General features: G+C 39.9%; 1 protein-coding gene across 1 annotated transcript in view; it reads left to right on the top strand.

Moving 5' to 3' along the window:
• Positions 1–23,814, top strand: part of NRG3 (neuregulin 3) — a 1,013,555-nt gene that overhangs the window by 983,794 nt on the left and 5,947 nt on the right. Inside the window, exons 7-9 of the mRNA XM_023762111.1 lie at positions 703–829; positions 18,577–18,701; positions 22,803–22,976. Coding sequence (XP_023617879.1) covers positions 703–829; positions 18,577–18,701; positions 22,803–22,976 — 426 coding nt within the window. The remainder of the gene's footprint in view (positions 1–702; positions 830–18,576; positions 18,702–22,802; positions 22,977–23,814) is intronic.

The following is a 23,814-nucleotide window of genomic DNA, read 5'->3' as shown; positions in this document are numbered from 1 at the left end:
ATTTTCTCGCATCATTGATGTTTCTGTCTCTCTCTCCATCTTCTTTCCTCTCTGAAATCAATAAAAATAGATTTAAAAAAATAAAATGATGTTTGGCACATAATGGGTACTATTTAAGAGTTAACTGTTTTTGTTATTTACAAAAAATGTTTGCAAAGGGGAAAAATCTTTATAGGCAGGGTTGATGATAACAATAATGAGCTAGTTCTAAACTATAAGAAAGAAAATATACACTCATTATGGTACATATGCCAGCTATGAAATCAAGCTACACACGCTTGACTTGTAAAGATACAAATGTGACTTTGTAGTATGTTACATGTATGTGGCTGTTAGGTCCAAGCCTCCTATTTTCCACTGGTCACTTCTCCAGAACATTTCCAATTCTTTGCAGCTGACCACTCAGGGTGAGGGACCCTTTGCATCCATGAGGGCAGGGACCATCCATTACGTTTCTTTCCACCTTCAGAACACTGCTGGGCGTGAGTCCCTGGGAGATTATGGGCAACACCACCTTCTCTCCAAATTGGAAGGAGTTCTTGGTAGAGTTGAAAATGAGGGAAGGATTCCCTTTCAAAAGAGAATTAAACTGAGTTTCCTCTAGCTTTAGTAAATGACAGATGATAGGAATGAATGAAACAAACAATATGCCTAGCATACATGTATGTAACGATTTATTCATTTATTTATTTAAACCTGCAGAAAACAAGCTAAACAACTTCAAGAGCAGCTGAAAGAGCCGCAGAGTGGTAAAAACTACAGCCTCAAAGCATCCAGCACAATGGCAAAGTCAGAGCACCTGGTGAAGAATCATGTGCAGCTGCAGAATGTAAGTTGCAGGCCTCTGCATCTCTTCCCACAGCCCTCCTCAGTGCTCCCAGGCCAGGCAGGGGTGGGGAGCCTGCAATCAGACTTGTATGTGTATTTTTACAGTACTTTGGAGATTTTTTTCTTAAATCATCTTGCAGTTCCATGTGTGCACATGAACGAATACATGTACTGGATAAAAGAGAAAAGTTAAATCTCAGTCTGGATTACAATAGGTAATATAAAGTCGTCTCTGGAAGCAAAGAGAGCTTTAGTTGTTTGTTCCATAATCACTTACTGAATCCTTACATTGTGTCAGAAATTCTGCTGGGCACCAGGAATACAATGTTCCCCACCATATGGCAACTCATGTATTGTAAGAAATACAAACACCAGAATCAGAGATGTGTGGGCGGAGATGGTTCTATTGCAACAGAAATTGGAGAAGGGACCAAAGAGGAAAGGGGAGAAGGGTCAGGTGGAGGCTGCTCTTAAGGAAGTCAGGCTTGAGCTGAGTTTTGAAGAATGTGAAAGGTTCATCAGATAGTCACAGGGCAGAGATGGGAGAAACACTCAAGTCATGAATCCTAAGAACGCACCTCCAAGGGAAGGAAGGGGTGTGAGAGAAGGCCAAGGTGAGAGAGGTGGGAGGTGGGTGTTGTGGACCCACGGTCAATACTTCTAACAACTTGAAGTTAAAAGCAAACTCTTGGAATCGTACATCTTTCTAAAGTAGTTTTCATCTTTTCTGAGATATACTTCAAAATGCTGAATCAAAGGCAAGTGGATACCGCCTAAGACATACTGAAATATATCTCTCAGGGTAGCCATTCTGCCCCCGTACAAAGTTGCACTTCCTGATTCTCAGGCACAAAATGAAGGGACAGAGGGCACAGTAAAAATCCAGTATTTGTTTATAATAGTCAATCACCATGACACATTCCACCCCTCCAAATGCATAAATCACTGGGAATGTATGCATCAGTTGTGACTCTAAGATATCATTACCCAAACAGTTACCATTTTGCTGGGCATAACAGATGTACTTAGATGTTTAATGTGGATTCATAAATCAGGATTGCTTCCCAGCAAAGTTTTATTTAACTTGTAATCATGGCGACGTGCAGAGATTGTTCTTTTCTGAAACAGAGAGAATGCTTTTGCTAATGATTTCTAATGAGTATCACCCCACTGCCCTAAAACAAATGCAGTGATGGAGGGCTTCAATTCCTTAGCATCTGGACCTGTCAAAGACAAACAAAGCCAGCCACTAGCTCAAATAGTAAAGAGAGACTGTAGTCAGTAATCTACTATTGCATTATGAAAGAGGGTCCAATGTGAACTGAACTCAACTTCAGTTTGTTCAGAGGTGACTGAGTGTTTTTTGTTTTCTTTTGTTTTAAATATATTTTTATTGATTTCAGAGAAAAAGGGACAGGGAGAGAGAAATAGAAACATCAATAATGAGAGAGAATCATCTATTGGCTGCCTCTTTTGCACCCCCTACTGGGAATAGAGCCTGAAACCTGTGCATATGCCTGGATTGGGAATCAAACCTTGACCTCCTGGTTCCTAGGTTGATGCTCAACCACTGAGCCACACTGGCCTAGCTTGACTGGGTGCTTTAAAGACAGAATGAGAGAATGGGATGGGGGAAACAGCAGGAGCTTAATAGAACTGGGTGTCAATGTAAGAAATGTTTAAACCTGTAGAGGATTTTTATGAGTTTATTTGAGCAAAACTGAGATCTTCTGGGATGCCAAATTTCAAGGGACTAAGAAAACGCTCCAGGAAATGGCAGTTTGGCACCTTACTTTGTACATTACAATCAAAGAAGGAGGCCCAAGGGGTTACATGAAATCTATTGGTGATTTAGGGAGGCGGGAGAAAGCAAAGCTGAATATCTCTGGGGTTGGATAAAAAAGTAAAATAAATAGACCCATGCTTCTTTTACATTTGTGGGAATAGGAGAGTTAACAGTCAACAATTAACACAATTAACAATAACAATGAGGGGATTTGTGATCTCCACTGTGGTGCAGTGAGGTGTGTGGTGGGGGAGAGGAAATTACCCTGATATTCCAAAGGTATGTTCACATGCAAAAGGTCAGTAGACAGGTTCAGCTAAGGTAAGGATTGACCTTTGTCAGGGAAGATACCAGCCTAGGATACGACTACCCACCACTACTAACTTTTAGTTAGAAAGTTTTAATTTCGGACCATCCTATGTGGTTACTTTATGTCTCTGAGTTTGTAAGCCCACCACCACACAGGGATCCCCTGAGCTGTCATGTTTAGTACACAGCCCCTTTTCATCTTCTGGGAAGTGAAAAATTACGGAGTTGATCAGTGTAAATGCGATTAAGCCAACATTTATAGCATCTGCTAGCTGGCAATTATTCACTTTAGGATTATATAATTCCTCAGAGATGGGGAGACAGAAGCCCTATCCTTCTATTGATTACATTTCAAAGAAATGGTTTTCTGGTCCTTGAGAGACACTCCTGAGTTGTAGGAGATTCACATACACCTCAGAGTGACAAAGGAAGTTTACAGTTGTAAGCCCTGCTTAGCAAATGCCCTAGAAAAGGGAGGTCAGGGGCCCTTACTCAAGTGTTGGCTAGAACAAAGAGTGAATTATTTTGGAAGCCTTGAGGGTTTTGTTTGTTGGTTTGTTCTCAGGCAGGCCTTTTAAGTGGGCCCAGGGTCAGCCTTGAAATGTTATAAACTATGTTAGAGTTTAGTCATCTTTTAGTGTGGCTGTGAGTGGGTGAGTGGATGAAATCATATGTACTGAGAATCTACAGTTTTATAGGCCAAAGTTGAGGCCTTCTCAAAAAGAGGGCTCGGTGGAACCTGTCTAAAGTTTGGTCAAGCCCTGGCCAGTGTGGCTCAGTTTGTTGAAGCATTGTCCCATGCACTGAAGGTAGCTGGTTCAATTCCTGGTCAGGGCACATACCTAGGTTGTGGGTTTGATCCCTGGTTGGGGCGCATATTGGAGGCAACCAATCCTTGTGTCTTTTTCACATTGATGTTTCTCTCACCATCGCTCTCTCCATCCTCCCTCTCTAAAATCAATTAAATAATTAGTTTGCTCAAGAAGAAAGAGCATCTTTGCCAGTCCCTTTGCATTTTACAGGGTTACAGCAGAAAACACAGTTTTGTATCCATTTTTATTTTTTCCTTTCACTAAACACAGGAGCAACAGCATTGTGTCTGATCTATACTCTCCACACTCTCATTTGAGAGATAGCATCAGGGTCCACAAAGTGGCCACGTCACAATGTTCTTTCGTCCTTCCCCTCCTAGTAGACATCCATGTTCTTTCCCATTTTTTACTATGAAAGCAAATTAGAAGAAACTTCACTCCTGTGCTCCTCCCACCCATCATTTGATTGGAGTTATTAGGATTAGAATAAAAGAAAGAAATTACTAACTGTAAGGATCCAACACTTGAAAGACCTTTGAGTATAGATATTTTTTTTCTCTCCCTCCTCTCTTTTCTACAGCCCATCCTCCTCCCCTCCCCTACCACACACATGGCATTTGTGTGTTTGCTGAAGGCAGCAGAGGGTGAACCCAACTGGATTATTCCGATAGAGTCCCAGATAAGATATGGGGACTTTTTATATTGATCCCATTTTTTAATAAAGAGGGTGTATGTATAAGACATTTTGTCTCGCAGTTGTGATGTGGTCAGCTAAGATAATACATTTCAAGAGATCCTCAGTCCACAGGTCTATACAGAAATTGGGAGTTCAGGCAGAGAACAGATATGAAAGGAAGACTGAAAAAAGTGAGTGCATTGAAGAAACATATGCATGCCAATGTGTGGGCGGGGGGCTAAAAATAATATTTTCACTCCCACCTTCTACCTTCTTCTAGCTGAGCTAATAATTCAAATAACATACAGCAGATTAACAGGAGAAAATCAAATTTAATATGTACCTACAGGGAAATCACATAAGCCTGAAAATTCTAAAGACAGTGATACAAAATTGGGTACATATTGGAAAAAGGAGAAAGGGGGGGACAGGCTCTCAGACTTCAACATTGAAGATGGACAATTTATAGGTAGTTGAGGAAGAGCAGAACACGCGTGGCTTGGGAATTCTTGCTGGGCAACCCAGAACAATAGGACACCGAGGACGATCTGCTACTAGGCTCCTGCTGGGAGCCGTCCTATCTAGCAAAATTACTTTAAATTAGGCTAAAGTGGTTTCCTTTCTGGAGCAAGTCTCGTCATCTGAGCTTCTTGAGCAGGAAAGGGGGAGGGTCAAATGTTCTTTCTGCATCTTTTGTTTCTTAACAACTAACTTAAAAACAATAGCACAGCTTTAGGATGGCAAAACATTGGTCCCTTTCACCAGCTATAACATTCTATGCATTGCCAGCTTGGGCTCAAGGGAGTGCATAAACTAAACGGTACTTCCTACCATAGCCTGGGATGAACAAGTTGTTTTCCCAAAGACGAACATCAATTCCAGTCCTAGAAAGCAATGTGGGTACTATTAGCTTTGTTATCCCTTTGTCAACATTTATTTTGTTAATTTAATGGGAGACCGTAGTATGTGTGTGTGTGTGTGTGTGTGTGTGTGTGTATGTGTGTGTGTATAATTACATTTCACTGATATTAGAGAGTTTAGTATAAAATCTCAGTCCATATATTTCTAGTCAAATTTCCACCTTGGTGATTTACATGCTAATATTCTTGCTCATAATTTTATTATAAGAATCAAATGAGAATTATGCTGCCAGGGTGTTTCTCAGCATCTAGAAGAGTTCAGGAATCTGGAGAAGGGCTGCGAGTAAATTAATAAAGAGACTAGAAGTATAAATTTGGAATACATGGGGAAGCCAGAGGAAACTTAGCTATAGTAATCAAGTTCTCTCTAATCTCTGGACCCAGGCTTTTTATTCACACAAATTGCCCTAAAGCAAAACAGATATACATATCAAAGGTAAGGTTTAGTGTACAGTAGGCATTGTCAGGTTGGGGGAAATACCTACAGCTGTTCAGCTATTTGGCCAGCTGCAGGTAATAACATGTAGATTTTCAGGTTTGGGGAAATGCTTTCAGCTATTCCAGCAGTAGGTAATATGATTCAGCCCTGCTGAATATAGAAGCACATCAACCTTTTGAGGACTTCTTGCATTTTATTATGCCCTGCTGGTATTAGCTTCCAGCATTATATTGTAATTTTTCATGGCCACCATCGGTTGTGTTGTTTCTGGGTCCACTTGGGCCAGATTTAGGTAAAGGTTGATATCAGATATTATGTGTAACCAGCCTTTGTCTGGAGCTACCACACTGTTCATTGTTTGTGGCTGTGTCTACTGGATCTGAGTATGCATGGGAGGGACCAGTCTGTGTATAAGGGTCAATGGGTAGAAGGACTGAGGATCCCTGAAGTCTGCCTCCACCTGTCAGCTACTCTGTCTTTCCCTGAGGTTGCCTACTCTTCCTCTAGGGCAGCGGTTCTCAACCTGTGGGTCGCAACCCCTTTGGGGGTCGAACGACCCTTTCACAGGGGTCCCCTAAGACCATCAGAAAACACATATATAATTACATATTGTTTTTGTGATTAATCACTATGCTTTAATTATGTTCAATTTGTAACAATGAAATTGGGGATCACCACAACATGAGGAACTGTATTAAAGGGTCGCAGCATTAGGAAGGTTGAGAACCACTGCTCTAGAGCCTTCCAAAGAAAGACGATAGGGTGGGCCCAGCTGACCACGAACCATAGCCCCTTCCACAGGTTGTGGGGTAACCAGGGTCAGGAGAACAGGGCTAGTGGGTCCACTACTTGGGGATCATGCAGTCAGGCATTCAATGAGGGATTGTGGTCCCTGCTCCAGAGCCAACCACTCAGTCTCTGCCAGAGAGTTCAAGTTCCTCATCTAAGGATTCACTGCAGGTTCAGTTTGGGTTCAGCCCACCATCCCCTCTGCAGGAACAAGTTCAGCCACTCTGGGCTCAGGGTGGCAGATCAAAAGACTCTCCCATTGGATGGCGATACTGACCAAGCTCACAGGAGGAGGCCTAGCACTTCATCCTGGCCCAGACAAGAGCATCCTAGGGTCTCACACTTTAGATGTCCCAGCTCTGAGCCACTCTCCCTTTCTCACATGGAACTGAGCCTCATGATGCAGTGTCCTTGGCTTGGCAGGGAGGATCCAAAAAGTCTTATGGGGGTAGTACCCACACACCTGTAGGAAGAAGGTGGGCACTTCTTCCCCTTCCTGGGGTAGTGCAGGCTAAGCTTGCAGGGGAGATAGGATTTGCCCCTGCAATGTAGCCACACACATCAGCATCTGCCCATCTGGTTCTTGGACAAAAGATTCCCTGGGAGACATGGTCCAAAAGTCTCAGCTTTGTGCGGTCTATGGTACCCCTGTGCCACTGAACTCAGAAGGACGGCCAGCTAAGTGATTCAACAAGTAGAGTTAGGGGCACTGGCTGTGCGCTTGGGGTAAGGAAGACAGACCATCACTAATCATTAGAGAGATGCAAATTAAAAGCACAATGAGGCGTCACCTCACCCTTGTTAGAATGGCTCCCATCAATAAATCAGCGACCAGCAAGTGCTGGTGAGGATGTGGAGAACAGGGAACCTTAGTGCACTGTTGGTGAGAATGCAGACTGGAACATCCACTGTGGAAAACAGTATGGAGTTTCCTCAAGAAATTAAAAATGGAACTGCCTTTTGACCCAGTGATCCCATTCCTTGGCATATGTCCTAAGAATCTCAAAACACAAATACGAAAGAATATATGCAGCCCTATGTTCATAGCAGCATTATTTACAATAGACAATATCTGGAAACAGCCCAAGTGCCCATCAGTAGTTGAGTAGATAAAACAGCTTGGTACATTTACGCAATGGAATGTTATGGGACCATAAAAATGAAAGAAATCTTATCTTTTGGGACAGCTTATATGGACCCAGAGATTATTATCCTAAGTGAAATAAGTCAGTCAGAAAAAGACAAATACCATATGATTTCACTTATATGTGGAATCTAATGAATAAAATAGAGACAGAGGCATGGATGTATGGAACAGACTGACAGCTGTCAGAGGGGAGGGGGAAGGGAGGACTGGATGAAAGAAGATGAAGGGATTAACCAAACAACATAGACATAACATGTTGACACAGACAACAGTGTGGTGACAGCCAGATGGGAAGGGGGCAGGAGATAGGTAGAAGTGGGCAAAGGGGGGTAAAAAATCAATAAAATATATTAAAAAAAGAATAAAGTTGAAAAAAAGAGCTATGTGGAAATAAAAATGTCAACGATAATAACAAAAAAATGATAAATAAAATAGTGATAATAGTAATAGCAAATAACATGTATTGGCTACATACACAGAATTATGCTACATAATATACTTACATTGTCTTATTTAGTCCTAATAAAAAGTACTTATTTCCACCCAAGATGTACAGAAGAGGAAAATGAGGCTCAAAGCTTAAGTTAACTTCTGTCATACAGCTAGTGAGTAGTCGGGATTCAAACCCACGTCCTTGTCACTCAGAGGTATTCAACAGGGGGTAATGCTGCCCCAGGGAACATTTGGCAAAATCTGGAAACACCTTGGGTGCTACATCTTGGGAGGGAAGTGCTACAGGTATCAATGAGTAGAGGGCAGAGGTGCTGATAAATCCCCTTCAATGCCCAGGATAGCCACCCCCAACAGAAAATTATCCTTCCCAAATTTCAAGAGTGGTGAGCAAGTCCAGAGTCCAAGCTCAAGCTGTAAAATACGCCCATTGGGAAATTCTGAAAGCCTAGCATAGAGGTTCTATCTCCAGCTTTCCCACCATGAGCGTTTATTTCTACTGCATGAAGGGTGCTATGTTATCCAGGTACACTATAACCCTTGGGACGGAACATTCCCTACTTGCTTACCATATCAGACAAAGCTTTCTTTATTTTATCTTGAAGCCCAGATTAACAACTTAAAATTCTTTGCAAAATGCACTGTTTAACAAATGTCTGTGTCTGGCATTCCCTTAAGTTCTTTAAATATTCATGGGGTAGGGTTTCACTTTACAGTCATTTACAAGGTGTGGAACACCTAGTCCCAAGAAGTGACATGATAGCCTGGAAACAATTGCCTCTGAGGACATGGCAGTGCCTTAGAAGAACCTGGTTCTTCAGCATCATCTACCAGTGAAGCATTTGTGACTCAAAGAGATGCCCTGACCTCACTGACTTGTGTTGTGTGTGTGTGTGTGTGTGTGTGTGTGTGTGTGTGTGTAAGAGAGAGAGATCACCAGGGCTAGAATTATGTTAGGGTCCAGCCCCATCAGGTCCAGGGGTTCCCAAAGGTGTGGACAGAGTTGGCGAAGAAGGAATGACATGGAGGCAGCGTTCAGGTGATCATCATAGCTAGGTTCTCTTGCCAGGTTCTCCAGGTTCTCCAGCCAGGTTCTGTGTTTTATTGTCTTGTTACATCTGTATTTATACCAGTTGATTTTAATCCTATCAATTTCTATTCCAAAGGTTAGGGCGTTTCTTATCTCCATTCCAGGGAGTAAAGATTATGTAGCTTAAGCGTGATTGTTCCTAGTTAAAGTGATTAACTACCCGCCTGGCACTTAGTTAAGGGGTTTTATTCCCTCCCTAACTTCAGGGGAAAATCCCTACCTGGGGAAACAACCTTTCTCGGAGAGGTGATCTTGGTTAAAACACATAGTGCCAAGAAGGGGAACAAACATATTAAGAACAGTATGCCATATATGCTAGGTCCCTTTAAACATATGCTGTGCAGATGTTTCTTCCCTGCAGCGACTGTGTCAAGCAGCAAGGATGGACCGGCTTCCGGCAGAATTATAACCTCCAGAGCAGTCAAGGGAGTGAACTTCTCACTCTCTTGAGTTCAGGAATCAGAAAGAAGTCTACAAAAGAGATGCTTTATATACATTAACTGTCTAGTAAGCACCCGACACTGCTTTAAAGACCAGGGGTATAATTATGACCCAAAATAACAATGTCCCTATTTTCAAGGCACTTACTGATTACTATAGGTGACAGAGATTAGTCACATAATGTCACAAGGAATGTGCCAACACCTACAGCCTGGAGTTAACCTGACAATGGGAATCTGAGAAGAGGGAATAAGTGGCAGGTTCAGTCCCCTGGCTGAACAGACACCTAGTTGAGGTGGGGAGGTGGAGTGGTGGGTGGGTGGTAGAGGGTGGTTGGGGAAAGGTGCTTGCTGGGCCTTGTGTCTGGAAAGCGTGTCTGGCTAAGTTATTTTGCTTCAGTGGAAATGTGTCAAAGTTTGACTGCAATCATTACTGTTCTTTCTGCTCTGACACCTGGTGCCAAAATGCTCAAAAAGCAACAATGGTCAAGCTGTTTTTAATTACTTCCATTATAGATCCAGATGAAATCATGTTCTAAAACATAACCACTCAATTTCACCATTATCTTAGCTAATAAGTCAGACTTGAAATAAAGATTTATTTTGTGTGTGTGTATAAAAAAAATCTTCTTTTGAATGTGCAAAGGCACAACACTTGCTTTAACACAATAAGGTAACAGACACATTTTCTCCTCCAGTTCAAACTTACAATTAATTAAAGATGAAGAATGATATTAGTTGACCTGTAGTATGAAAGATCACTGATTTGCTAGGGAATCCATTGTGAAAAATTAAATTGCACTCAGATGTTCGTAATGGGTGGTTCCAAATGGCCTTTTTAAAGAGTTGATAACTAAATATTATCATCTAAAGCACAAATACACATGCTGTTTATCCATAAGATGTGAATTATTATGTTTTTAAGTTAAATTTAGTAGGGTGGCATGGCTTAATAGATTATATAGGTTTTGAGTATACAATTCTATGATATATCATCTGTATATTGCATTGCTTGCCCATCCAGAGTCAGTTCTTCCATCACCATATATCTGACCCACTTAACCCTTTACCACACCTACCCCCCTTCTCTCTGGCAACCCCTATACTGTTGTCTGTGTCTGTGAGTTTTTGTTTGTTTTTCTTCTTTGATGCTTTCATTTTTATATCCCACATATGAGTGAAAGCATATGGTTCTTAACTTTTTCTCTCTGACTTATTTGGCTTAGCAAGATATTCTCAAGATGCATCCATGCTGTTGCAAAAGGCAGCATTTCATCCTTTCTTATGGCTGAGTAGTACTCCATTGTATATACGTACCACATCTTCTTTATCCAATCATTGAGTCAAGGACATTTTGGTTGTTTCCTTGTCCTCGCTACTGTGAATAATGCTGCAATGAACATAGGGTTGCTGGGTTATATGGTCACTGTATTCTTAATTTTTTGAGGAGCCTCCATATTGTTTTCAGTAATGGCTATACCGGTTTACAGTCTCACCAGCAGTGAATGAGGGCTCCTTTTCCTCCACAACCTCTCCATGGTCTTGTTGATAATGGCCATTCTAACATGTGTGAGGTGGTATCCCATTGTAGTTTTGATTTGCATTTTCCTAATAGCTAGTGAGGTTGGGTATCTTTTTTGACTGAATAAACTAGAAGCATGCAGACTGTGTGTTAAGTGCCATTGAGCTCCAACTCCTGGCAACTATGAAAGAGGGATTTCCACACTGTCCTGTCCTCAAACCCTGCTCAGCTCCTATGGACTCACATCTATGGCTCCTTTTCAGAGGTCAATCCATCTCATATTAGGTCTTCCTCTTTTCCTGCTGCCTTCTATGTTTCCCAGCATTATTTCCTTTTAGCAGAAAGCCAGACATTTAAAACTGTTTAAAAACACGCTCCTTCCTGCCTTTATTGCCTGGGGTTCCAGACCAGGGGGGTTATCAGCTGTCAACATTGCTTTCCAACACAGGCACTGCTCTCATTTAGCCTTCTGACCCCCACTGCGTGCAAGCTGCAGAGCTAGAAACAACAGAGTTGTCGCTCTGCTTCCAGCACGTGCCTGCTTCATTTGGCTGGGTTATTGATTCCAGTGCACCACAATATTGTGTTAGGAGCGACGTGGGGGATGGTGCAACAGCAGTGGCTGCCTCAGCACCCAGAGCACCTCCGCAAGGCAGGCGGTCAGCTAAGCCAACAGGGATGAGTGCTGCCCACGGAATAACAGGACCGATCAGGGCCTATGTGGGTGTTTAAAAGGAAATTCTTTCAGCTTTTACTGAACAGACCCGTGAATGGTCTGTGGCATCTCCTTATTCACTATTAAAGTGACATTTTGTATATTATATCAAAACAGGTTTTAACAAAACATGTACAAGTACACACACACACAAAGTCAAGATCTGTGGTGTGAGTGCAGGCAAGGAACGTGGAATCAACTGAGGTACTTGGTAACGTTGTACAGAATGTTAATGGAGGGTGGGACGGGCAATTGGAGCTGGTATCTGATGGGTGAAGTTGTGCTTTTTTTTTTCTAGGTTAATCTGACTAGGAATTTACCAATATTATTGATCGTCTTTAAGAATTGCCTTTGTTTTTTATTTTCTGTATTCTTTTTCTGTTTTTAATTTCATTCATTTCTTCTCAAAATTTTATTTCTTCTTCTTCTTCTTCTTCTTCTTCTTCTTCTTCTTCTTCTTCTTCTTCTTCTTCTTCTTCTTCTTCTTCCTCCTCCTCCTCCTCCTCCTCCTCCTCCTCCTCCTCCTTCTCCTCCTCTTCTTTTTCCTCTTCTTTGGTTTAAATTACTCTTCTTTTTCAAGTTTCCTAAGGTGGAAATTGAGATGACTAATTTTAGGTATTTCTAAAATTTAGATATTTCTCTGTTTCAAATATAAGAATTTCATGTTTTAAATTTATCTTTAATTGCTGCTTTTGTTACCTCTCACAAATTTTGATGTTATATTTTTATTTAGTTAAAATTTGTTTTGAGACCTTTTTCTTTGACCTTTCTGTTATTTACAAGTATGTTGTTTAATCCTTAAATAGTTTTGGATTTTCCAACTATTTTTTTGTTACTGATTCTTAGTTTAAATTCAATGTAGTCTGAGAATATATTTTGTACGATTTTTATTTTTTAAAGTTCTTAAGGTGTATTTTATGGTCAAGAATGTATTTTATCATAATCCTGTGAGTTTGAGAAGAATGTATAGTCTGCTATATTTTGGAAGGAGAATTTTAAGAAAATCAATTAGATCCAGTTGATTGAACATAATGTTCAAATGGATTATATTGTTAATGATTTGCTGTCTGATGGATCTGTTAATTACTTATAGGTGGGTGTTGAGCTTTCCAAGTACAATAGTTGGATATGTCTGTTTTTCCTTGCAGTTTATCAATTCTTGCCTTATGTGTTTTGATGCTCTGTTAGGCACATAAATGTTAAGAACTGTTTTATCTCATTGGGGAATTGGCTCCTTTATCATTAGGTAAATGATACTTCCCTTTATCCTTCTGTATCCTTAATACATTTCCGTGTTGTGAAGTCTGCTTTATCTGAAATTAATATGACTGCCCAGCTTCCTTTTGATCAGTGTTAGAATAATATATCTTTTTCTACTCTGTTACTATTATCCTATCTATCTCTTTCTAGATAAAGTGGGATTTTGTAGACAACATATCGTTGGATTTTTTTTTATTTATATGTAAAATCTCCATTTAGTTGATGTGTTTAGAACATTCATACTTCAGGTGACTATTAATATAGTTCAATTAATATCTGCCATATTTGTAATTAGAATTTATAATTATTTATACTTGATCTTTGTTTCTTTTGTTCTCTTTTATTTCTTCCTTTTCTGGTTTTAATTATTTGATTTGATTCCATTTTCTCTCCTCTTTTAGCATGTCAATAATACTTCTTTTTAGAATTTTTTTAGTATTTGCCCAAGAGTTTGCAATATACATTTATAACTAATCTAAGTCCACTTTTAGTAACACTTTACCATTTCATTGATAGTATAGGCATTTTATAACAGTTTCCTAATTCCACTTTCCCGTTCTTTATAACATTGCTGTCAATTATTTAATTTGTGTATGTACTATTAATTTGAATAAATATCTTTATTTGATCTATTACTATAAGAAAAATATTTTAATTTACCTTTATTTATTGCTTCTCTAACATTTTATTTCTTTATAAAGATCTGAGCTTCTGACCTATACACAATTTTGTTTCCTCCCAAGGAACTTCTCTTAAAATTTTTTGTAGGACAGGTCTGCTGTTGATGAATTTCTTCAGCTTTTCTTTTATAAAGTCTTTATTTCTCCTTTATTTTTAAAGAATAGTTTCACTAGAGATATTTTTATGTTGGTGTCTTTTGTTCTTTTAACATTTTATTTCACTCTTTCTCTCTTCTTGTTTCTATGATTTATTAGAAGTCCACTGTATTTTTTAATCTTTTTCTTTTATGGCTTACCCCCTCCCCAGCATTTTATTTATTTAATTACTTTATCTATCTATCTATCTATCATCCATCTATTATTTATTTAATTAAATACAAATTTAATATGATATTTTGTGGTATAAATATTTTTATGTTTATCTTTCATGGTGTTGTGTGAGCTTTCTATATCTGTGGTTTGGTATCTGTTAATAATTTTGGAAAGGTATAGGTCGTTATTCAAACATTTTTCATGATCCATTTGCTTTTACTTCTCCTTCAGGTATTCCAATTGTGTATATGTTATACCTTTTGAAATTGTCCACAGTTCTTGAATATTATCTTCTGCTGTTCTCCTTTTTTTTTTCTTGTATTTATGCCTTTAGTTTTTGCTTTGTGTTTCATTTCAGGAAAGTTCTATTGACTTAAACACAAGATCACTGCTTCTTTTTTTGATTGTGTCCACTCTAGGGATGAGTCTATCAGGGGCATTCATCATTTTGTTACAGTGTTTTTTATTTCTAGTATTTACTTTTACATCTTTCTCAGTGATTTTTCTCTCTACTTAAAATACCCATCTTTTCTTGCATGCTGTTTACTTTTCCCTTTAGAACCCTGAAAGTATTTACCATGCTCCTTTTAAATTAACTACCTGATCACTCCAACATATCTGTGCTATCTGTGTCAGGTTCTGGTGATTATTTTGTCTCTTCGGACTTCAGTTTTCTTGTCTTTTGGCATACCTTATAAAAGTTTGGTTAAAAGGTAGACATGATAGGTAATAGACAGTGAGGCAAATAGACCTTTAGTGTATGGTTCTATGTTAATCTGGTTTGTGGTTGGGTTTTGTTTAGTATTTGCTGTCACTGCAGATGCCAAGGGCTTTAACACCTTATAGTATTTTCCTTCTATATATTTGCGTGGCTTTAGATTTCCCTAAGAACTCCTTCTTACAACTTCCCAGCTGTCAGCCCCTGTTGTTACAGTGGAGCCCTGTTTATGTGGTGTTAAGGAGTGGTGGAAGGAGATCATCTCTGACTTTATGATTATATTTCACTCTTTTAGTCAGTATATTCCTGGGCTAAGACCTTCATAAGATTTTCTTCACTTTTTACCCCTTATGTGAGATAGGAAGGCTACAGGGGGTGGAGTCAGGGAAACACTCTTCTCTCAGGTGAGATAAGACTCTGGTAAAGTCATTTTTCACTGAAAAGTAGGCAGTGGTAATGGAGAACATTCTGCATGCATTTCCAGGTGGTTATTTTCCCTCTTCCCTTGTCAGAGACATGAGATGACTTTCTAAAAATTGTTCTTTGTGTGGGAATCTGTTGTGGGTCTGTATTGGAACCTTACCTCAGATTGCAGCCTTCAGGCGATTTTTACTTTCTCTTGAGCCTACTCACAGATTCCAACAGCTTATAAAAATGACCACTTGTGTATTCCAGCCAATTTATGTCTCTGGCAGATCCTGCTACAGGTGAGCTGATCTTGACTATTACCCTCTGTATGCACTCACCTGTCAAGATTTTAGAGTGGCGGTTTTCCCTGCAACCTGAACTATCTGATGGATATAAGAATAGTCATTGATTTTCTATTTGTTCAGCCTTTTTTTTATTGTAAAGACAGGAATGACCATTTCCAAGCTCTTTATTTGTCAGAACTGAAAACTGGAAGCTACCTTTAAATTCATTTGAACCCACATGTATGGAATATCAGTTTGAAGGTTTGCCAAATCACGAGGGTTCTTTTTAGTGTTCCCACATTTCAGCTAACTCTGGATAAGAAGACAAGCAATTAATGGATCTCAGGTTAAACGCAGCCACTAAAATGTAAATGATTCTTATAAAGGCTGTGAGAAAAAGGAAGAAGATTTAAAATAACAAATTATGAAAACAAATTTGTATTAATGGATCAAAAGAGTCCAATTGAAAGCAACTGTATAATATAACAACAATCTCAGCTTTTGAAAGAAATATTTGGAACAGAATATCTAGTGTAAACCCTATGAATAATCAGAATGAGTGATAGGTTGATTCTATTCAAAACATTTATCCAGGATTTTGTAAAAGACCCTCAAGCTCTCAGGATCAATAGTCTCATTCAGACAGAAGCTCTGAACTAATGGGCCAAAAGCTAAATTAGGCATTTTGATATATTATTCTTTTTAAAAAATAAATGGGCTGCTGACATTAATGATTCGGTGATTTCCTCTAGAAAACCTGGATGCTCCAGAAACACTTGGCTGATGTTGCTCTTGAGCGCCCTCTGTAGGAGCAGAGCAGGGGCTCGCCTCCTCCCTGCCAGGCACCCTAGTTTGTCTTCTAAATCTAGTTGTTAGATGTGAAAGAAAACAAGAACAAAAACAAACACCTAGTAGGTCTTCTATAGAACCTGAACATCAGATGGAAATTCAGGATGTCAGTTACATTTCAGTAACATGTCCATTCAGTTCACTTTCTCCATGGATGGTTTGCAATAAACAACTTCAATTGGAAGCACACATACAGGCATTCTCATGGGTTTTTGGATGCTTGTACTTTTGGATTGTTGGAGACCATCGCCTCTTCCTAATTATCTCCGTATCTTCTTTTTGTTCCCTGTTAATTTATTCCATTTTTGGAGAAGTCTGACCCGCTTCTGTAAACCCATTTTGTAGGATGCAGATTCGGATGAAAGCCATGGTCATTACTGCCACTCTCGGAAGTACTTTAAAAGAAAACGTTTTTCCCTACTCTTCCTAACCCATACCCACTGCTACACGTTTCCTCAAGGATAACAACTAGTTAATAGTATATTTAATAGTTTATTTTACTTTTTAAAAACCTGCATTCTGCGTAATTGCAGAGGAAACAGACACAAAATATATGTATATGTACATATATATTCTACATATACACGTACACACAAAGCTAAATTTATGTATATATAAATATATATAATGTTTTCTGCATTTTCCTTATATAACCAAATAATTCATATAGGCATATTTTTTGTACCTTGATGTTATTCTTTTGAATGGCAACATAGTATTTGTTTGTGGATATTTTTATTGTTTCCAGTTGTTTCTTGTGTGTTTGTTTTCTGTTTTTTTTTTATTTAAAATTGTGTTGCTGACATACTCTGTGATTATATCATATTAAATGTTTATAATTATATTTATGATGGCAATTCCTAGAAATAATATTCTTGATCAAAGAGTATGTATATGTAACATTTTGGAACATCTATAATAATAAAAGGGTAATATGTTAATTAGACCAGATGTCCTTCCAGACCAACCGTGGGCCGGAGGGAAGCCCTGGTCCCAGGTGCCTGCTGGTGGCTGGGGCAAAGCCCGGGTCCCGGGTGCCTGCTGGCGGCCAAAACAAAGCCCAATCCCGGGTGTTGGAGGGAAGCTGGTACAGGCAGCCGGGGGAAGGAAGGCCTACTCTTGCACAATTTCTGTGCATCAGGCCTCTAGTATTGTCAATATTTATCCCAACAGATTAGCACCATCTCTACTTTTCTCAAATCTTTGTCTTTACTATATATTCTTAAAATTTATTTTTCTTTATTCTGATTTTCATTTATTCACAATGTGTATCGTTGTATACCTTCTCACTTGCATGCTATATACCCATATTTTTCTGTGAAATTCTTGTTCATACATTGTACATGAATATCTAAATTCCAAAATCTCTGTAGTTTGGTTAGCATTCTACAAAGGTCATTTCTCAGGAGAGTTTTTATCTGAAGTTTCTAGAAGAGAAACCTGCCATCCCTACTGCCTGTTCAAGGGCCAAGATCCAGAGAAAGATGACTGGGCACCTGCCAGGGTGAGATGCCATGTGATACTTACCTTGAGGCAAAATTGTTCTTAATATATCATCTCTGTAGGTCTTCTTTAGACTCTTGTGCTTATGAGGTATCATAGTCAAAGGTAAAACCAAGAGTTAATAACTATAAAGAGTGAAATGCTCACAAATTTCTCTTTTTAGGCACAGTAAATACTATCTGGTAACAAAATGAAAGAGGAAAACAGTGTGGAGTGGTGGACAGAGACACTGAATCAATGTCCTCCATAATTTTGAGAGTGTTCTGAGTTTCATTCAATCAGCATTTATTGAATCCTAATATTAGTAGTCAGCTACTAATTAATATTTTAATACAATTTGCATTCAATAAAACATGCTTGTGCTTATTTTGGCTGTGCCATGGATGTGGATTTAAATGAAAATACAGACTCAGGATTCTAAAATGAAGAACCCTCTTGAATGGACCTCACCTAGTCACAGAGGGTTGGGGCAGGGGTGGGAGAGCATACATGGGCTGCGAATGATGCCTCTACCATGCTCCTGACCGGGCGGCCAGAGGGATGTTACTGGAAGTTCCATACCTTGTCAATTGCTATCTGTAGTGTTGCAGGCCCTCCGCTAATCCTCCTGCTCAACCTTGTGCCTGTGATTCCCCACAGTACTCAAAGGCGGAGAGGCGTCCTGTGACGGCACTGGAGAAAATGATGGAGTCAAGCTTTGCTGGCCCCCAGTCATTCCCAGAGGTCCCTTCTGACAGAGGAAGCCAATCTGTCAAACACCACAGGTACAGGTAGTTGGTCATGGTGGAATGGGCACATTCGCACCATGTGTGACTCTGGACAACACATGCCCAGAAATGGCAACACTGTTTAGGAGAGATGATTGTTCTTGCTTCTCATGTGGTTCTCCATGGAGTGGATGCTCAAGCAGCTCACAGCGGGTAACCAAAGACCCCAGCAGGCTGCAGTGCCCTCTACAAAGCCGAAAGGAGCTGTTAACAACACCCATCAAAGCTGCAGATACAGACCAGTGAATGAAATAATTGCATTCTGAAAATAACTTTAAAAGCATGATTTTTTTTAGCCTGCCTTATCACTCTCTGCAGATTTAATGACTAATTCTTCTCTGGGAAACTGATGGGACATGCTCCCGGTCTTTCACCATGACTCTCAAACAAAGAAACTTTCATGGGGGAAGAATCCTGGCAAATCTGCTTGGATCTGTAAGATCTATGATCAATGGGGTGGCCTTCCTCTACAAGCTGACCGTAGCAATTGGCTCTTTGGGGGAGAAAGCCAAAAATAACGTTATCTTACAAATTTTATGGAATTCTGAGGCTGAACACTTCTTAGTCATCTTCTAGTCACATACTGTGTTTTATACATGAGGAATCTGGAACTCTAAAAACTGAAAATTTTTGCTCTCAAACAAGTGCCAAAGTTTGGGACTAGTGCTGAAGCAGACATTATGTTTATGTCATTTAAATGCATATTCTCAATCCTTGTAGAAGTTGTCCCAAGATTTGAGCTTTCTTTTCTTAGTAAGAAGTATAGTATTTAAAATTAAAAAAAACATTATGAAGAGATAAAAATTTGTAAAAAGAAAATATGAAAAGCCACAGTTGTCCCCATCAATGAAATGTAAATACTGGTTTTTACACATCCAGGCAGTGCTTTGCAAACCACCTGGACAGAAGCACACATTGTACAAGGAAACGGTCTTCTTCCTTGCTTCTCAATGGGTCCAAAAAGGATTTCATTGATGCTGACACATTGCTATGAGGTTTTCTGACACTCTGTACGAGTAGAGACTGAGATACTAAAAGTTTGCTGTTTTTCAAAAGGTGATTTAAATATTTTTAGCTCAGGATTTAACTATGTTTAGCTATTGGATAATTGCTTTAGTTATTAACTACATATTTTGATTTATATCAATTAAGGAATTTGTAGATATTTCCCTCTAAAAAGAAAACCATTTCAGTTCCCTGGAGCTAATAGAAGTTCTTTAATTAGGGAAATAAGTCCAAAATTACCAGCCTCTTAGAAGATGAATATTTTCTACAAAACAGCATTTTCCCCTGCTGATTATAATACATGTTAAAGTGGCATTGCACCCAGTTAAGTAAACTAATTAAGTATAATATTATTCCAGCACTACGTTATGCCATTGATGTTTTAAAGTTGAGATAAAAAAGAATTACAGCTTCTATTGTATTTGCGCTGCAAATACCCTACTCTTCCTCTTCTCTGTTGACATCCTCCCTCCTAAATGTGGCTCCCGCTGTGGTTTCTAGGAACTAAGGATGCCTGTCGGAGACCTTCCTTTCTGTTTGGTTCAGTGACATTGCAGTGTTGTTGGCATGCATTGTGTCATGGTAGATAGGCAAGGACTGATCCATAAAGTGCCTCTAAAACTTTGAAGTTACAGTTTAATATCTCAGAGCTTTGTTTTGTAAAACATGCAGGAGACTTAAATGTCATGACTGGCAGCCTGGTCACTGATTTATGTAGCCTGCCAACTGCTCCATGACTTCCCGAACGCTACTGCGTTAGCAGGCTAGACTAGCTGGCTGATCAGTAGTCATGGAACTGCTTTTTAAGATGGGCCACTAGTTCATACGGTAGACTTTGCTGCCAAGCAGTTTGGCTAGTTATGAATAATTAATTTATTGCCATGCACTGCAAATATGACATATTTGGATAGCTCATTTATGAAACAAAGCTATTAATTCAAAGCATTATTTCTTTTTAGTCGAAAATATTTCTTTTTAAAAAAGAATCCTAGTATGTCATGTCTTACTTATTGCATTGTATTTGGCAATGTCAGTCACTTATAGATAGCACACATCTAAGTATTTTTAAAGGGTGAAAGAAGTCTGAGTTTTCAATGATTTGTGTGAGACGTGCCAGGGGAGCTCATTGTACTGAGCACCTGTTACGTGCCAAACACTTCACATACTTTATTGCTTTTAACCCCCGTAACACTCTTATGGAAAGACTTAAGCATGATGCCAGTGCCTTTCTCCACACATGTCTAGTCTTCACCTCTCTCTGCCAGCATTGCTCTGTGCACTAGAAGGGCAGCAGGCTCCCTTGTCCTCTAGCTTCTGTCAGCTCAATGGGCGGCACCTGCATGTGATGGGAGGGCCAGGGAGAGAGAGAGGTTCCAGTACTTCCACCCCTCCCTCCCTGTAGGGTGCCTCAGCTCTGGCCCTTTTCCTGGGGCCAACGTGCCTGACAAGTGGCCCTCTCCTTAGAATCGCCTTGTCTCTCCATTCTGCTAACAGCTCCCTCTCCTTGTCCCTTAGGTCATAGGGATAGTAACAGCTTCCTGTTGTCACTAGCCTTGACATACAGCAGTATCCTCTGTTGTCCTTTTTTTTTCAAATACTGAACACACCTTTGTAAATGGCAAACTTTCCCCCAAATGACCCAGTTTAGAGTGCCATCTATTTTCCTCCAAGACTCTAACTGATACCAGTACTTCCCCCAGTGCCATGCTGCTAATGATGTACAGACCGGAGATGCACACCCAGATCCAGATAACCCTAGCACGCAAGCCTGAGCACCCTTCAGACTCCATAACTGCTGCTGGATGGTGCAGAGAGAAGCTGGAGGGAGGGAAAGGCATGAGCTGCTACAGAGCTTCGTAGCCTTGTTGCCTTAGTGGGGCCCCTTGATATTAGGCATCTTGGGACTCGACATACGAGAAATATTACGAGAAAGAATTAGTTGTAATAATGTTGCCAGGCATAATCTGGTGTTTGTACTAACTCAGGAAGTCCATGTTGGGTTGAGAATATGAAGTTTGATCAGTCATCTTGGTTCTCAAACTCTGGCCTTAAATAATATTTGAGAAGTTGTTTTGTTCAGTAGAGATAACAGCAATATTCATGCAGGAAAACATACAGAACTTCAAATAATAAAGTGATATGGGTAAACTCCTTTGGGGGACTGGTCTGTTTAAAACCTGATAGGTTTATTGAAATTTTGAAAATATTTTTAATTTTTTCTGTATAGTTTTATGTGACTTAATCACAAACTATCATCTTAGGAATGTGTACACAGGAGTCAGTTCTCTGCACTGCTCCCCATGGAGTATGTGAAGTTCAGTGGGGTAGAGATGCGGATGGATATGCAACAGGTAGTGTGTCACATTAGCAACTGATTTTTAGAAAGAATCTTATTCTTTTGTTTAACATGATCTGTATAGGGATCTCGCCGAAAGTACATTTCATTTATACCTGTTGCCCTTTAGGGGCACCTAAAAACACAGTTATTTTGGCATTTGGACGTATGAGTCAGAATGAGATGTTTAGTAAAGGCAAACTAAAAAAGGAAAATGATTTAGTTTCTCAAGACTGATGGAATTTTGAGATAATGAACTGTGAATTTAGCACATATGTTAAGGAGAGAATGCCGATCATAATAAAGTTTGTTTATTCTACCGCTAGCACAAGTGAAATTTTCCCCATAGATCCCTTCAGGGCTTCCTGTGTTTGGTCCTTGTCAGTGTCTAATAAGAAAGCCACACTTACTGTTATTAGAGAGACAGCCACTGTAGCTTGAATACTGAGGGTGGGTGGGAATCAGGAGCTTCAGAATTCCTTAAACCCACCTCTTAATTTGGCTGGAAAGCAGCAATTTTAGCCCATTGTGCTCCATATTAGAAAGCCAGAAACACAAGAACTTCTCTTGGTCTCAGTGTTCGCAAGGGTAAATGGATTTGGCAACTTCTGATCCCTCCTGGCAGATACACTCCAGTCATGGGCGGAGTCTGGACGGGGACTTTGCGGCTCTCGGGTGCAAGTGCAGTGTTTAAAGGGTTTGAGCAGCCACCTGTAAGGTTATGACTATGACCGATGTGCTGGCTTTCTCTCCCGCAGCCGGAGTCTCTCCTCCTGCTGCAGTCCAGGACAGAGGAGTGGTGTGCTCCACCGGAACGCCTTCAGGAGGACACCCCCCTCACCCCGAAGTAGGCTGGGCGGGATTGCGGGGCCAGCTTATCAGCAACTTGAGGAATCAAGGATCCCCGACCAGGATACAATACCTTGCCAAGGGTAGGTCTGAAGACAATGAAATGTAGGGAAGGTGTCATTATTGCTATAGCTTTAAGTTGAGTTGCTATGTTCATTGGGGTTTTTTATTCATTGATTTTGTCATCAATTAGCTATTTATACTTCCTTTCATCTTTGTTCTACAAAGGTAAACTAACTTAAAAGATTGGGTACAATGGAAATATATATTAAAGTGTTTAATCAAAAATAAACATAACACTAGCAAGAAAATAAATGTACACATATCTAGGCACTATGTTATTAAATAGTCGCTAAAACAGCTTAGAATTTGTCTTCCATTTAAAACCTAGAGATTTCTTAGGAGGACTAAAGTGTTTCTTTATCCTTAGGTTTGAAAAAAACTACTTAATTCTCTGATAAGTGATTGTGGACAATACTCTAAACAGTAACCTATAGAACCTATAATAGATATATATATATATATATATATATATATATATATATATATATATATATATATATATCTCCTATATGAGAAAACCTTAATATGCAAATTGACCCAACATTAGAAAGACCGGGCTCTATGACACGAACTGACGACCAAGGGGCAGATGCTCAATGCAGGAGCTGCCCCCTGGTGGTCAGTGCACTCACACAGGGGGAGTGCCGCTCAGCCAGAAGCTGGGCTCATGGCTGGTGAGCACAGTGGTGGTGGCGGGAGCCTCTCCCACCTCTGCAGCAGTGCTAAGGACCCCTCAGGAATGTCTGACTGCCAGCTTAGGCCCGCTCCCCACAGCAGGCAGACATCCCCCCAAGGGGTTCCGGACTGTGAGAGTGTGCAGGCCAGGCTGAGGGAACTTGCCCCCCGCACCGCCCCCCC

Source organism: Myotis lucifugus, unplaced genomic scaffold (assembly GCF_000147115.1).
Source record: "Myotis lucifugus unplaced genomic scaffold, Myoluc2.0 scaffold_233, whole genome shotgun sequence".
NCBI classification, from domain to species: domain Eukaryota; kingdom Metazoa; phylum Chordata; class Mammalia; order Chiroptera; family Vespertilionidae; genus Myotis; species Myotis lucifugus.
This window is presented reverse-complemented; position numbering and strand designations above follow the sequence as displayed.